We start from the raw sequence: 13,825 nt of genomic DNA, 5'->3' as shown, positions 1-13,825 counted from the left end.
GTCCGACTCTCGGTTTCGGCTCAGGTTGTGATCTCAGGGTCGTGGGATCGAGCCCCGCATTGGGCTCCAATCTTGGTGAGGAGGCAGCCGGAGATTCTCTCTCTCTCCCTCTGCCCCTCCTCCCCCCACCCCTCAAATAAATAAATAAATAAATCTGAAAAAAACAAAAAAAAACCAACACACTGAGCCAGACCTCTTTGGGACACAGCCCAGGAGCCCACGGGGTGAACAGGCCCTGGTCCCCATCCTCCCCATCTTATATAGGAAAGCACCCCGCCCCAGTGCGTGAGCCCCCCCACCAGCCCCCAGTCCCCCCACCCCTGCCGGCTGGTCAGTCCTTTGAGAGCAGACTGTCCCCTAGCTGCCGGCTTCTCAGCACCTGTGGGAAGTAGGACAGGACTGTCTGAACCAAGTCTGCACCCGTGTGGTGATAAAATCACCGTCTCAGCAACAAAATGAACCTGAAGGAAAACCAAGCTTGATGCCCCCAAGGAAGGGGGGAGGCGGCGCCCCTACCCGCAGGGATGATGCCAATCCTGAGCGGGCTGGGCACCAGCGCTGCCCTGGGCTGGTTCTGGTCCACGCCAGCGTTCCGCTGAGTCCTGCCGACCAGGCCGTGCAAGACCTCGCTGAACATGCCGTCTCCACCGACGCAGACGATTCTGCAGGGGGACATGGGCTGTTAGGGTCCCTCTGCTGTCCCCACAATCCCCCCACAATGCCGCACTCTCCCCTGGGGCCCCCCCGCTCCTCGCGGAGAATGCCCTCCTCCTCAGCCCGCAAGCCGGGTGCTTCCCTTCAGGCCACACTGCTAAGAAATAAGCCGACAAAAGCAGAACAGACCTCTCCCTCCACGGCCCTCCACCAGCCAGACTCCAGCAGGCAGCCCCGCGCCCTTAACCTTCATGCCGCCTGGACCCCAGGGGCCGACCCGCCCCGCCGAGACCTCAGCTCAGGCTGCACCACGGTCTCCAAACCCGACTGCAGCTCCTTATTCTCACGGCTTGGTAACGTCACTGTCACTTGGGTTACGAGTCCCTGCGAGTGTCCTGTAGGATTCCATCACTGGGACCAGTCAGTTCTCCCCCAGACGTCCTGGAGACCATCCCTCTGTGTGTGTCGTCTGCCGCTGTCCAGCCGGCTTTGCCTACAGCTCCTGACCTCCCGCAGCCGTCCTGGGCCCGATCCCACATCAGGACTCGCCACACGGCCTTCAAAAGGGTCCTTCCAACACACCTGATCCTCAGCACCGGTCTGTGAGCCCCCCGGGTCCTCACCACTGAGAAGACAGCCGCCCTTCCCCAGGTCTCGAGCGCTCGTTCGCCGAGCACCTGCCACGCGCGAGGCCTGTGCCCGGAGCTGGGGGAGAGCTACGCACAGGGCCCAGGACGCTGGCCCTCCAGGGGCTGACGTGCCAGCAGAGACAGACACAGCGCAGACGCAGCCTCGCACGCAGCAGCCCCCTGTGTCCCACAGCCAAGCACGCACAGCTGGGGCCGACCAAGAGGAGACACCAGACACGCCCAAACCGAGGGGCACGACGGACACCTGGTCTGTACTCCCAAAACCTAAGCCACACCAAGAAAGGCTGAGGAGCGGCTCCAGATCTGAGACTAGAGTGCTCACAAGAGCCAGAGGGCTAGGCAGGTCTCCCGCTGTAAAGGAACAAGGGGACAACGGGCGGGCCCCGATAGGGACAGCAAACATGTAAGAGCCTGGTGTCGTGTGGTTTCCCGCGTTATCATGGCATTTGGTTCTGTAAGAGAATAGCCTTATTTCTAGGAAACATGCACTCAACTATTTAGGGACAAAAGGGAATCATGTCCGTAACAGACTTTCAAATGATCCAGAGAAGATTCATAGGTAGGAAGACGGAAAAGGAAAGCGGCCAGTGGTTGTCTCTAAGTCGTAGAAGGGGGTGTGATGGAACTTTTCTGCTGTTTCTAATTTTCTCCGATGACAATTAGGAACAAAACTAAGGACAGGGAGTGAACAACACTAAGATGGGTAAAGCCTGATTAGCGTCCACTATGTAGGAGTCAAGAGGAAAGGAACTGTACTCACCCATCGTATTTGTCTATGTTGATCTCATATAAACTCTCCTTGGCCTGGTTTGCTCGTTCAGTAACTGTGGGGAAGAATAACATTACGTTGTAGAGCTTACATTCAAATCTGAGAATCCAATTTAAAATAAAAAGCAAGCAAACACTTCCTTTCACATGAGGTCCTATAACATCTTCAGGAGGATTTCCTGCAAGAAGTCGTTCTTAAGGAGAGGGGACACTGACCTCAGTGGAAGATGACATGCTCAAGTTAAGATGTCACATACTTGGCATCTAATTGCCAACACATAGTAACTTTTTGGAAAGAGATTATATCTTCTATTTTATAGTTTTTCCTTATTATCCCAGTTATGTTGAAAATTTTAATTAATTGGATTAAAATAAAACTTAAAAAAATTAAACTTTAGAATATCCCAAGACATAAGGAAAAGAAAACGTGAGTCCACAGACTGTGTATTCAACGTAAGAAACAAAAACAGAACAGAAAAGCTACTCTGTGTGGAGTCTCGTACCCCTGACTTCCCAGCATTTATCATAGCCACTTTTTTTCAATGAAAAGTTCTCTGGAAAGACCACGTTAAAGGTCCACGTGCTGTCCCTTCGGAATCACAGGGCACAACTGTAGCCCCATGTTTCCTGCCAGTGGGCGCTCACGTGGTTTCAATGTTTGCTATTATAAAATGTGGCCACGCACCTCTGTGCACATCACCCCGTACACCTGGTTGTCATCCTAGGAAAGCGTGAGAAAACTGGGATACTGGGCAAACATCCCACATTTTTAAGGCTCTTTGCCCACACTGCTGGTGCCCTTCAGAAATTGTGCAGACCTCAGAGCACGGGGTCGGGGGAGGAGAAGAGCGTCCCTGCGCCCTGCCCAGCTCCGAGAATTTGTGCTAAAAACCTGGTGCCGCAAACACAGCGCCACATTATGTTTCTTCAGGTGTCACTTATTGGTGAAATCCTTTCTGGGCCTTATAAATTGCTTGTATCTCTTCTTGCAAGAATTTTCTGTCCCTGATCTTTACCTTTTCGTCTTCTTAGTGATTTTCTCGAATGCTTTTTTTTTTTTTTAAGATTTTATCTATTTGACAGAGAGAGACACAGCGAGAGAGGGAACACAAGCAGGGGGAGTGGGAGAGGGAGAAGCAGGCTTCTGCGGAGCAGGGAGCCCAATGCGGGGCTCGATCCCAGGACCCTGGGATCATGACCTGAGCCGAAGGCACCCGCTTAACGACTGAGCCACCCAGGCGCCCCTCGAGTGCTTTTTGTTTATGCTAAGACTTGGCTAGAAAAGTATACATTCTTTATTTTGTATTGCTCTCGTTCTGGTATATAAAACAACACATTTTGGGGCGCCTGGGTGGCTCAGTCGTTAAGCGTCTGCCTTCGGCTCAGGTTGTGATCCCAGGGTCCTGGGATCGAGCCCCACATCGGGCTCCCTGCTCAGCGGGAAGCCTGCTTCTCCCTCTCCCACTCCCCCTGCCTGTGTTCCCTCTCTTGCTGTGTCTCTCTCTCTGTCAGGTAAATAAATAAAATCTTAAAAAAAAAACAAAAAAAAAACACATTTTACTTTGTTTAAAATAACTTGTAAGATAAAAATCTTGTCTAGTGACCACACTTGTATCATTCTCACATTTACTCCTATATATTTAACAGAATTTATACCTTACCAATTATTTCGGTGGTGATGGAGGCTAATGTAAACAACGGTGCCACTTTCCTTTCGTAGATCCGCTTGCCTTGTCCTTTCCCTCCAAACGGATTAATAAACACCAGTAAATGCTTTGGTCTCGATGCTACAAAACAACAATGTGTAAATCACAGTGAATGCAACATATATCAACAGGAAGGGCTGTATTACTGAAGAAAATCTAATGACTATGGTTTGAGAACTCTGCTTAGTATTGCCTGAACAAAGTATCTTTAAGTTAAAGAACCGTGCTAAAGAGTTTCCTAATCTATGAAAAGAGAAAAGTGACAGCCTATCAGAATGGGCAGGAGCTTTGTGTATCTGCAAATCCCCAAAAATTCAGAATTCTGACCGAGACAGACACGGTCTCCTGATGAAGAGTCCTATAAAATGTGACTTCTGGAAAGTGAAGGAAGGTGAGTCTGCAGAGAACAAGAAGAAACAGATGTACAGAAGGGCCCACTAGGGGAGACAGAGAGGATGGACAGATGGACAGTGAGACACAGACAGGCCGTCAGCCCCTGGCTTCAGTCCCGTCCAAAGAGCCTCCTCACCTGGCTCACACCCATGTTTGTACAGCAACTCCCACCATTTTTGTTGGGGTCAGTTCAAATAGATTCTGACACTCAAAAACAAACAACTAACAAATCAATAAAAGTAGCAAAAAAGTATATACTCCAAAAAATGGAAAGCCTAAGGCCACACAAAATTCTGCACACGGAAGTTCACAACAGTACTGTTCGAGACAGCCCCGAGAGAAAACACCCTACGTGTCCATCAGCTGGCTGCTGACACACAGATGCGGTCCAGCTACGCAATGGAATACTACTGGGCAATAAAAAAGCACAGACTGCTGGTATACTAACCAACGTGGATCCCTGTCAACGCCGTCACGTGGAGAGTCACAGCCCTACTCGAAAGGGCCCCCGTGATGTCATTCCATCTGCGTGGTGGCTGTCTCTGCACCGACAGAAGGATCACGAGAAAACTCTGGGGTGGTCTATGTCTCATATAGGGCTTTGGGCAACAACAGCTACGTGTATGCATGTTCCGATACCATTGATTTAAACTCACGATCTGTCCACTTCACCGTATGGGAATTCTAGCTCAGAACGGTACACAAATGTTGATCTCTAATTCATGAGATGCCCGCTGAAGTATTTAAAGTGCCCCATGTCTGTCACTTACTCTGAAACTCAGCAGAGATTACAATGAACTTAATGGACAGATACACAGATGCTGGCAAAGCAAAGCTCGCAATCCATGAACCACTGCACATCTATGCGGTGGGTATGTGCCTGTTTATTATACAATTCTAGCACTTTTTCTGGATGCTTGAAAACCTTCATGATAAAATACTGGGAGGAATGTACAGTAGAGAAAATCAACAAAGCCGAAAGTTGGTTCTTTAAAAAGACTCATAAAAATGGGGCACCTGGGTGGCTCAGTCGGTTGAGCGTCTGCCTTTGGCTCAGGTCATGATCCCAGGGTCCTGGAATCGAGTCCCGCATCGGGCTCTCTGCTCAGTGGGGAGCCTGCTTCTTCCTCTGCCTGCCTCCCTCTCTGACAAATAAATAAATAAAATCTTTCAAAAAGTAAAAGTAAAAAGATTCACTAAATTGACAATTCCCTAATAAAGATGCTACAGAACTAGGGAGAAGAGACAAATTACTAATTATCAGGAATGAGAAAGGGGACATTACCCCAGAGTCTGCACATATTACAAGGGAAGTGAAAGGACTTCTTAATAATGAATTTATAAACTTGGATGAATGGACAAATTTTCCCAAAAAATACAACTTACCAAACCTGGCAGAAGCAATAGAAAATCTGAATAGTCTGATATTTAATGAAGAAACTGAAGTCATTAATGAAAACCTTCTCACAAAGTAACCCCAGGCCCTGATGGTTTCACCAGTGAACCCTTCCAAGGACTCAGGGAAAACCACAGCCCCAGTGTCACGAAAACACTTCCACAGAACAGAAGGAAGGAGCACTTCTCATCTCCCTGCATGGGGCCACCAACGCTTGACAGCAAAACCAGTCAAGAGACTCACGCATGGCTCTGCTTCTCCCCTGAGCCAAGGTGTAGAAACCCTGAACAAAGTATCAGCAAGTCAACTCCAGAAAGATATAAAAAGAGATAGCGGGTCTTGTTCAAGTGGATTTCATAGGAATACAAAGACTTTTATACAAGAGAAACCAATGTCCTTAACACAGTAACTCAAAGAGAAGGCAATCACACGAGCACTCCAGAGATGCAGAAAAACCATTTATCAAACTTAACTATCAGCCCTGGTTTAAGAAAAAACAAAGTCTAGAAAGCTAGGAATTAGAAACGAACTTCCCTAATATGTTTTTTTCCCCTGACTTCTAAATTTTTATTATTTTTATCTTTTAAGTAATCTCTATGCCCATCATGGGGCTGAACTCACCACCCTAATATTAAGAGTCACCGGCTCTGCCGACTCAGCCAGCCAGATGACCTTTAATGTTTTTTTTTTTTAAATCTATTAAAAACCCAAGAAACATCATTCTTGACAGTGAAATCTTGGAAACTGCCCCGGAGAGCTGGACTGAGATGATCCTCCCCCCTGGGACCCACCCCAGGGGAGAAGTGTAAGAGAAATAAAAGAACTAAGATGAATGAAACAGGAATGCCATTATTCACAGGTGACACGATTCTGCTTAAAGCAAATCCAAAAGAATCATGAATCCATTAAAATTAATAAGTGAATTTAGCAAAGTCATTGGATACAAAGTGAAATTCAATCCAAGTTCGACACAGAAGCAAGAAGTGAAGGGCGCCTGGGTGGCTCAGTTGGTTAAGCGACTGCCTTTGGCTCAGGTCATGATCCTGGAGTCCCTGGATCGAGTCCCGCGTCGGGCTCCCTGCTCGGCAGGGAGTCTGCTTCTCCCTCTGACCCTCCCCCGTCTCATGTGCTCTCTCTCAAATAAATAAATAAAATCTTTAAAAAAAAAGAAGCAAGAAGTGAAGATCGGCATGGTGGTGTCAGCATGCGCGGGGTGAGGGCCGTCCTTCCCATCAGCCAGGCGGTCGAGCCCAGCCCTGTGTTTAAATGAGCCTTGACCACTCACCTTACACACAAAACCCAACTCCAAACGGACTGTAGGTCTAAACGTGAAAGATAAAGTTTTGAGGAGAAAATATCTTTAGGGCCCTGGACAAAGATTTCGAATAGGATCCAAAGTAACCATAGAGAAAAAAAAGAGAGAAATAGAACTACATTAAAATCGAGGACGTCTGTTCATCAGCAGACACCAGTAAGCGTAAAAAGGCAAACCACAGAACGAGAGAAGGTATCTATAATTCATAAATCCAATAAAAGATCTAGATCCACAATACGCAAAGAATATCTACATAACATGAAGAAAAGATAGACCACCCAACAGAAAAATGGACAAAAGACTTAAACAGACTCCTTACAAAAGAGGATTTCCAAGTGGCCCATAAACATAGGAACGTATTTCTCACCTCCAGTAGCTATCAGGGAAATGCAAATTAATACCCTAGCCCAAGACTCCCGACACCCATCAAAACAGCTACAACTTTCAGGGTGTGGAAAAGATGGGGGCAACCAGGACTCTGATGTTCTGCCAGGGGGACTGTTGCTGGCACCGCAGTCTGGAAGACGGTCTGATGGTGCCTACTGGAGTTGAACACATGCACGCCCCCCGCAGAAATTCCTCTCCCACGTACCCAGCCAAGAGAAAGGCCAGCGAGTGCCCAGCACGAGACATGCACCAGAATGTTCAGAACGGCATTGTCTGCTGGTGCCCACATCCAGGAGCTAGCCCAGTGACCTTCAACAGTAAAATGGAGAAATCCATGGTCGTAGGCGGGGGACCGTGCCACCAGCCCGGACGGGCAGCGGACACCATACACCCCAATGTGGGTTAGCCTCGCAAACATCAACGCTGAGCCAAAAAGCCAGACACAGGGGCTTCTGCAGTATAATCTGATGTCTACGAAGCACGAAATGAAGCTGGCAGTGATCGCCCCGCGGGGGAGCGACTGCGGGGGCTCGGGGGGCCCTGGGGGGCTGGCAGGGTTCTGGTTTGGGATCTGGATGCTGGTTACATGGGAGCGCTCGGTGTGTGAGCTCCTCGAGCCGCACGCGTGGGATGTGGGCGCTTCCCGGAGTCTGTGCTACTTCCGGGAGAATAAAACAGACAACACAGTTAGAGTTAAAATCACAGAGCAGCTGAACTAACAGAACCCTCGAATCCTTGCAGATACAAGGGGCCTGGGGCAGCTGGTAACTGGAGGCTTTCGTACGAGTTCTGCGGAAAATAACCCCCCAGCTTTTAATGGGGGGCAGGTCCAGAGCCCTTCCTCTAGGAGTCTGAACCTACAGAATCAGCCCAAATCTAGAGACGCAAAGTCTCAAGAAAGCAACAGGTGGACGGGGCGGGGGGGAGGGGGGAGACACAGGAAAGGAGCCGGTGAGGACGAGGAGGAAGTCTAGAGAAACAGGGGACAAGCAGGACAGAGCCCCCGGGGTGTGACACGTAAGGAACTGTCAGCGGACACGCACCGCGTCCTGCAGGATGAGACGGTCAGATGCAGGAGGCTTCCCGGGGAGGAAGTCTCTCTGAAGCTCATATGTGGGCCACACCATCTTCAAATAAATTGTCCCTCACTTTTTTGATCCAGATGCCAAATTAACTTAAAAAGACCAAAAACCACCCCGCACCCACGCTCTTTGTATTCTGTGGTTAAACCCAGGACCGAGTTGACCGGATTATGTATAGAGATTATAACCGGACAGCACGAAATAGGAGAGGGAGACAGACTCTCATTGCCCAGCAACCCATCATCATTTCAGATGTCGGGGCCCACCCCCGATGTGGGAGGTGCGTCCCCACTACCTGGTTTACGCCCCGTATTCACCCGCAGTGCAGGGATCACCATGCCCGCTGCCCAGAAACAGAAACCGGGGCTCAGCAGGCCAAGGCACCCACGCCCCGGCTCGCGGCCGGTCAGGGAAGGCGCCCCGGCCCTGGGAGGCCACGTGGGGGGCGGCCCACGACACTGGGCTGCTCCTCTAGCTGGTATTTGGTCAGTTTTTAAGTCACACCGACCGACCACCACGTGGTTACAGGAAGCGGTGCCCGAGGTGGGGCAGCAGCTTCGGTGGCAGCGGCCTGGGCCTGGGGGCCCGCGAGCGCACGTACTGAGCTTCGCCAGCAGCTCCTGGAGGGCCTGCAGCCACAGGTGACACAGAGGCTCCTCGGCACAGCAGAAGGTGACCTGCGCCCACTTCCAGCGGTGGCGGCGGGCTCTCTTCACGCAGTGCACTGCAAGACAGAGCGGGCCGTCAGGGCGCAGCCTCGCACCCACGCGCGCGCTCCCGCCGCCTGGCCGGGGAGCCACTTCCAGGGCATTCGGAAAAAGACCTACTTCTCAGTCCTTTTAACCCATATAAAAAAGGAAAAACAAAGAAAGTAAGAAACGAGATGATCAAAACATTAACTAAAAGTCGGTCTTGGAAAAAATTACATAAGGCAGTTTCTAAAAGATAAAAAAAAGGAGACACTGAGCTTGTCAAACAAGTGACGAAAAAGTCGCCTTTTCACTGCGTGAAATCGGTGAAGACGGGGGAGGGAGTTCGCGCCCTCACCTGTGAAAGCGAAGGGCTTTTCCATCTTCTGCCATTTTCCGCTGCCGGAGCGTTTCCCGTGAGTGTCTGTTTCTTCTACGGTGATGATCTCAGAAATAGGCACAGAGCAAGCATCTGTAAAGACCACATCCTCACATCAGATGAATTTCATAGAATTCATGTGAGTACAAGAAGTCCATCCCAAAAGGCTGGGACCATTCTGCTTTAATATTCTCATTAGGCATCCCAAAGTACAAAGAAAATCATATGCAATTTTTAAATTCAGAGCTAAATACATTTGGGAAACTCAATGTTATCAGAAGATGGGACCGTTTATCCAACAGAGTCACCAAATGTAGACTGCCAACTTTTCAAATCATCTGCTCAGCTGACTTTTCCAGGCCAGCTACCGTGCTAAATTTGGGCAAAGATGTTTAAGACACTGTCTGTCCTTAGTCTGGCTCAGGAATCCAAGTGGGAAGGAAGAACATGGCGAGCCTTGGGACAGGCAGGACCCAGGACCGCGTGTGCCCCGGAGAGTCAGGGCCCCACCGAGGCGGAGGCCAGGGGAGGGCAGGGGCTCTGGGAAGGCCTGGGGTTCCCGTCAGATGTGGGAAGCCCTGCATGGGCCTGGGGGCGGACAGCGGCCCATGTTGTCCACTGCGGGAAGCCCAGGAGGAGGCCACTCCGCGGAGCTGCCCGGATGGCAGAGGCAAGCCGGGCCCCAACACGGCTGGGGGCCAGGAAGCGGAGACCAGGGCAGCGAGCCCCCGTCTGCACAGGCCACATTCTGGAAGCGTGTCCGCGAACTGCTGTTAGGATTTCCGATCTATTTTTACATAGAAGAGCATTGTAAGCTGTGGTTTGGTCCCAGGTTGGCTGTAAGACCTGCCATGGAGCTGAAGTGCTCTGCTTCAGTAACAGCTCATAGAAACCCCTGCTCTGGCACCTTGGCAGCCTCACATGGTCTGGAGGTCACCACCTGCGGAGGTCACCTAGGACCCAGATGGGCATGGGCCTCCAGGGAGCCTTGGCAGGCGGGGAGGGGACGGTGCCCAACGGGGTCAGACTGGCCAGGAGCAAGGGGAAGGGATACTCTTCCAGAGGAACCAGAAGTGGGCTTCAGAGGACAGCGTGGGCTCCGGCGCACCGGGGTGGGGGGAAGTCTGGGGGGTGCGGCTCGGGGCCCTCAGGGAAGCCGGTCACCGAGGGCTCCCTCCAGGGCACCCTGCCTTCTCCTCCCGTAGCAGCCTCTGCTCAGGGCGGCCACGTGGGCTCCCCGCCACCAGCCCCCATCCCACAGCCTGCCCCCCCACATCCTCCTCGATTCGTGGGGCACCGGCCTGCCTCCTCGGAGCCGCACCGAGTCCGCACCAGCGTTTCCTGGCCCTCCGCCCGGTCTCCTGGGGAAGAGCTGTCCGGTGTCTGCGTCTGGGGCACCGAGCAGGGCCAGGATGAGTCAGGGATCCGCCTCAGGATCACACGCTCACACGGTGACCTCAGACCCCGAGAATAAATGTCAGGATCTCCCGCACCCCTGGGCAATCGGTACACTTGGGCCTGTCTGATAAGAAACAGCCAGGAGGTTATTATGATAAGCTAAGTGCGCACAATAATTAGGAGTGATATGCTTCTCAATATTCAAACAAAACGATGGACTACTTTAAGAAACTGCATGAGAGACGAACACAATAGTCATATGATGCCATTAAATTAGTAGAAGTTACACATGACTCACGGGATAACCCACTTAAGAGAGTCTACAAATTAGTAATTCCTAATCTTGCTAATTTGGTTTGACAGACTCGAAGAACCGAACAAGGACGCGTGAGATGTCAGGAGGCCTCACGCCCTGCTCCCCAGTGCCGCGCCCAGTGCTGTGGTCCCCCCGAGTCCTGCACGCAGGCTCACCCGTGACATCGCATGCGGCCAGGACCACATCCTGAGAGCCCTGCAGCCCCCGCTCACTGGGGTCCCCACCGGGCGCTGGACGCCATTCCTGCCGCTGAGGGAGTGCGTGGAGGCGATGTTGGGGTGACAATGCACAGGAAGGGTGCGCAGTGAGGGGCTGGAGGGGGGGCTCAGGGTCTGAGCAGAGACGGCAATGAGGCCGGGACAAGCCGCTCAGAAGCTGGCCTGGCAGAGAAGCAGAAGCCGAGGGAGGGACGGGGTGGAAGCATGGGACGGAGGGACGGAGGCTTGTGACTTCGAGGCTGATGGAGCTTTCACGCGGGTGAGCTCAGGGGGCTCCGGGCAGAGGGAGGCCTGGGCTGACGCGGGTCTGCTCCTGCGTAACCGAAATTTGGGGGACAGGACAGGGGACACGACAAGGGAGGGACTCTGGGATGAAGCTTCGTGTCTTCCGCTACAGTCAGCCTACCCAGAGCGTCCTCTGTCCTTGGCTGAGAACAAGACAAACCCATGGAAGCAGGACGTGCTACTTCCCATGTGCAGGAAGGCAGAGAACTGTCTTCTCTAAAGAAGGATCGAGATGAGCAGGGAAGCAAAAATCTCTACTATCTGAAGAATGTCAGGAAGAGAGTGCCGGGTCTGGCCTGGGGGCTGCCCTCGCAGGAGCACAGGAAGCTTGATGGACGGGGACAAGGACGGGGACAGGAGGACGGGGACTCGGATGGGGACGGGGATACAGATGGGGACACGGATGCGGAGGCTTCAGGGCCGGGCACTCCTTTCTTTTCTAGTTCACTGCACGTGTGCAAATCATGAGCAGAAGGCCCTATCTGTCAAAACTCTCCTCTCTAATTAGGAGGCAAAGAACTCCACCAAGAATCTGAGGAGCCAGACAGCAAGCCCCTGCAGGACACAGAACATGTTACCCGGCTTCCATCAGTCTCCTCCGAGGCCAGGGTCTGGGGGCAGCAGCGGGGACCGCCTGAGGTCCTCCGAGGGTAAAGTGCAACCGCCCTGTGCCCGCCTCCTCGTGCTGGCCTGAGGGGCCTCCGGGAAGGACGGCGTGTGTCGTGTGAACACGCCAAGCACAAGCAGGAACAACAGTACATTAGTGCATGTACAGAAAACGGAGGAGTGTCTTGCAGAGAGTTAACAGTGGAATTTGGAGGCACTTCCGTTTCCTACACGATATTAGCATTTCTCTGTCATTTGCCTGCATTTTGCATGACCTTGCACTGCGTGTGAGACTAGGAAAAAAAGAAGGGTCTTCTGGAAAAGAGCAGGCAGGGACATGAGAGGTCAGATGTCCTGTCATGAGAAAAGGTTACTTCCAGGCCACATTGGACCTGGCTGGTGGCCACGTTGTTGGACAGGGCACCCCAGACGAGGACGCGGGGGCCCAGGGCACATGCCGGTCCGTCCTGCAGGCTGCCCCCCGCCCAGCCCCGCCATCAGGGGCGCAGTCGCCCTGACCGGGGCCAGAGTCTGTACTTTCCTTGCTGACGCACCACGCATCTTTCCGGTGAAATCACCCTCGGATCTTACTCCTCATCACTGCCTTCTTCGAGCTGATCGCGGCCCCGTCTGCACAGGGAGCAGCGGCCGAGGCTCACGGGAGTCACCTATCACTTTATAAAAGTAACAACCTGACACCTCTTTTTAAAAACCTCCTAGTGCAGTACGCGTCTGGACCAGACAAGTTTTTCCAACGGACAGAAAGACGCTGCAAACCACAAAACTCCCCGAGACCGGGGCTTCTCACCAGAACCAAGGGCACCTCTTCGTGGTGGGGCCATCCTGGCCATTGCTGGATTTGGGCAGCATCCCTGGGCTCCAGCCACGAATGCCGGGGGCACCCCAACATTGCCGGACACCGGCCAGTGTCTCCTGGGGGCACCGTCCCCAGCAGAGGACCACTGCCCTAGGGGATCACTGTGCTTAGCAACCTGTTCTTTACACAGAAAACACAGAAGGAAACTAAGGCCGGTCTTGGGGGCGCAGGGGAAAGGTGGGTGTCCTACACGTGTGTGCGTCTGCCTCACACCCAACCTTCTATATCTGAACCTATCTTTTCTGGTTTGCTGCCCCTTTCCAGAAGCTTCCTTCCCTGCTGATCCCCAGCCTGCAAAGAGTGCTCCATCCTCGTGCTCATTTGCCCAGCTACCCAGGAGTCCTGCCTGACTCCTTCCCTGCCTCAGGGTGGCTCCCAGCCTGACCCCCCCGCCCCCCGAGTGCACAAAGATACAAATGTGGATGTGGCATCGCTGTTTGAACCTTTCGTGGGGACATCCCGCTGCTCACCACGCAGGTTAATCAACACCCCAGGCCCGGGGGCTGGGGGGCTGTCCGAGCCCCTCCCACCACCCACCTTCCTGGCAAAGCCTGCAGGCCCCAGTGCGCTGTCAGCTGCCCCCGGACCTCCCCGGGTTCTTGTCCCGGCGCCCGCGCGCTGCCCCGAAACGGCCAACACTCTGAACAACTATCGGAATAAATAAGCACCGATGCGTCCAGCAGAACTTGGAGATTTTCATCCAGAG

The 13,825-nt window shown here is 52.5% G+C and overlaps 1 protein-coding gene across 1 annotated transcript in view; it reads right to left on the bottom strand.

The window, feature by feature from the left end:
- The window catches only part of CERK (ceramide kinase), a gene marked incomplete at its 5' end in the record, with an annotated part of 40,645 nt that overhangs the window by 13,405 nt on the left and 13,415 nt on the right, over window positions 1-13,825 (bottom strand). Inside the window, 5 exons of the mRNA XM_034987233.1 lie at window positions 517-662; window positions 2,065-2,128; window positions 3,734-3,859; window positions 8,953-9,075; window positions 9,399-9,512. Of these exons, the coding sequence (XP_034843124.1) occupies window positions 517-662; window positions 2,065-2,128; window positions 3,734-3,859; window positions 8,953-9,075; window positions 9,399-9,512 (573 nt within the window). The remainder of the gene's footprint in view (window positions 1-516; window positions 663-2,064; window positions 2,129-3,733; window positions 3,860-8,952; window positions 9,076-9,398; window positions 9,513-13,825) is intronic.

Source organism: Mirounga leonina, unplaced genomic scaffold (genome assembly GCF_011800145.1).
Source record: "Mirounga leonina isolate KUSES-001 unplaced genomic scaffold, KU_Mleo_1.0 Mir_418, whole genome shotgun sequence".
NCBI lineage: Eukaryota > Metazoa > Chordata > Mammalia > Carnivora > Phocidae > Mirounga > Mirounga leonina.
Note: the sequence above shows the minus strand (reverse complement) of the source record. Positions and strands in the feature narration are given on the sequence as shown.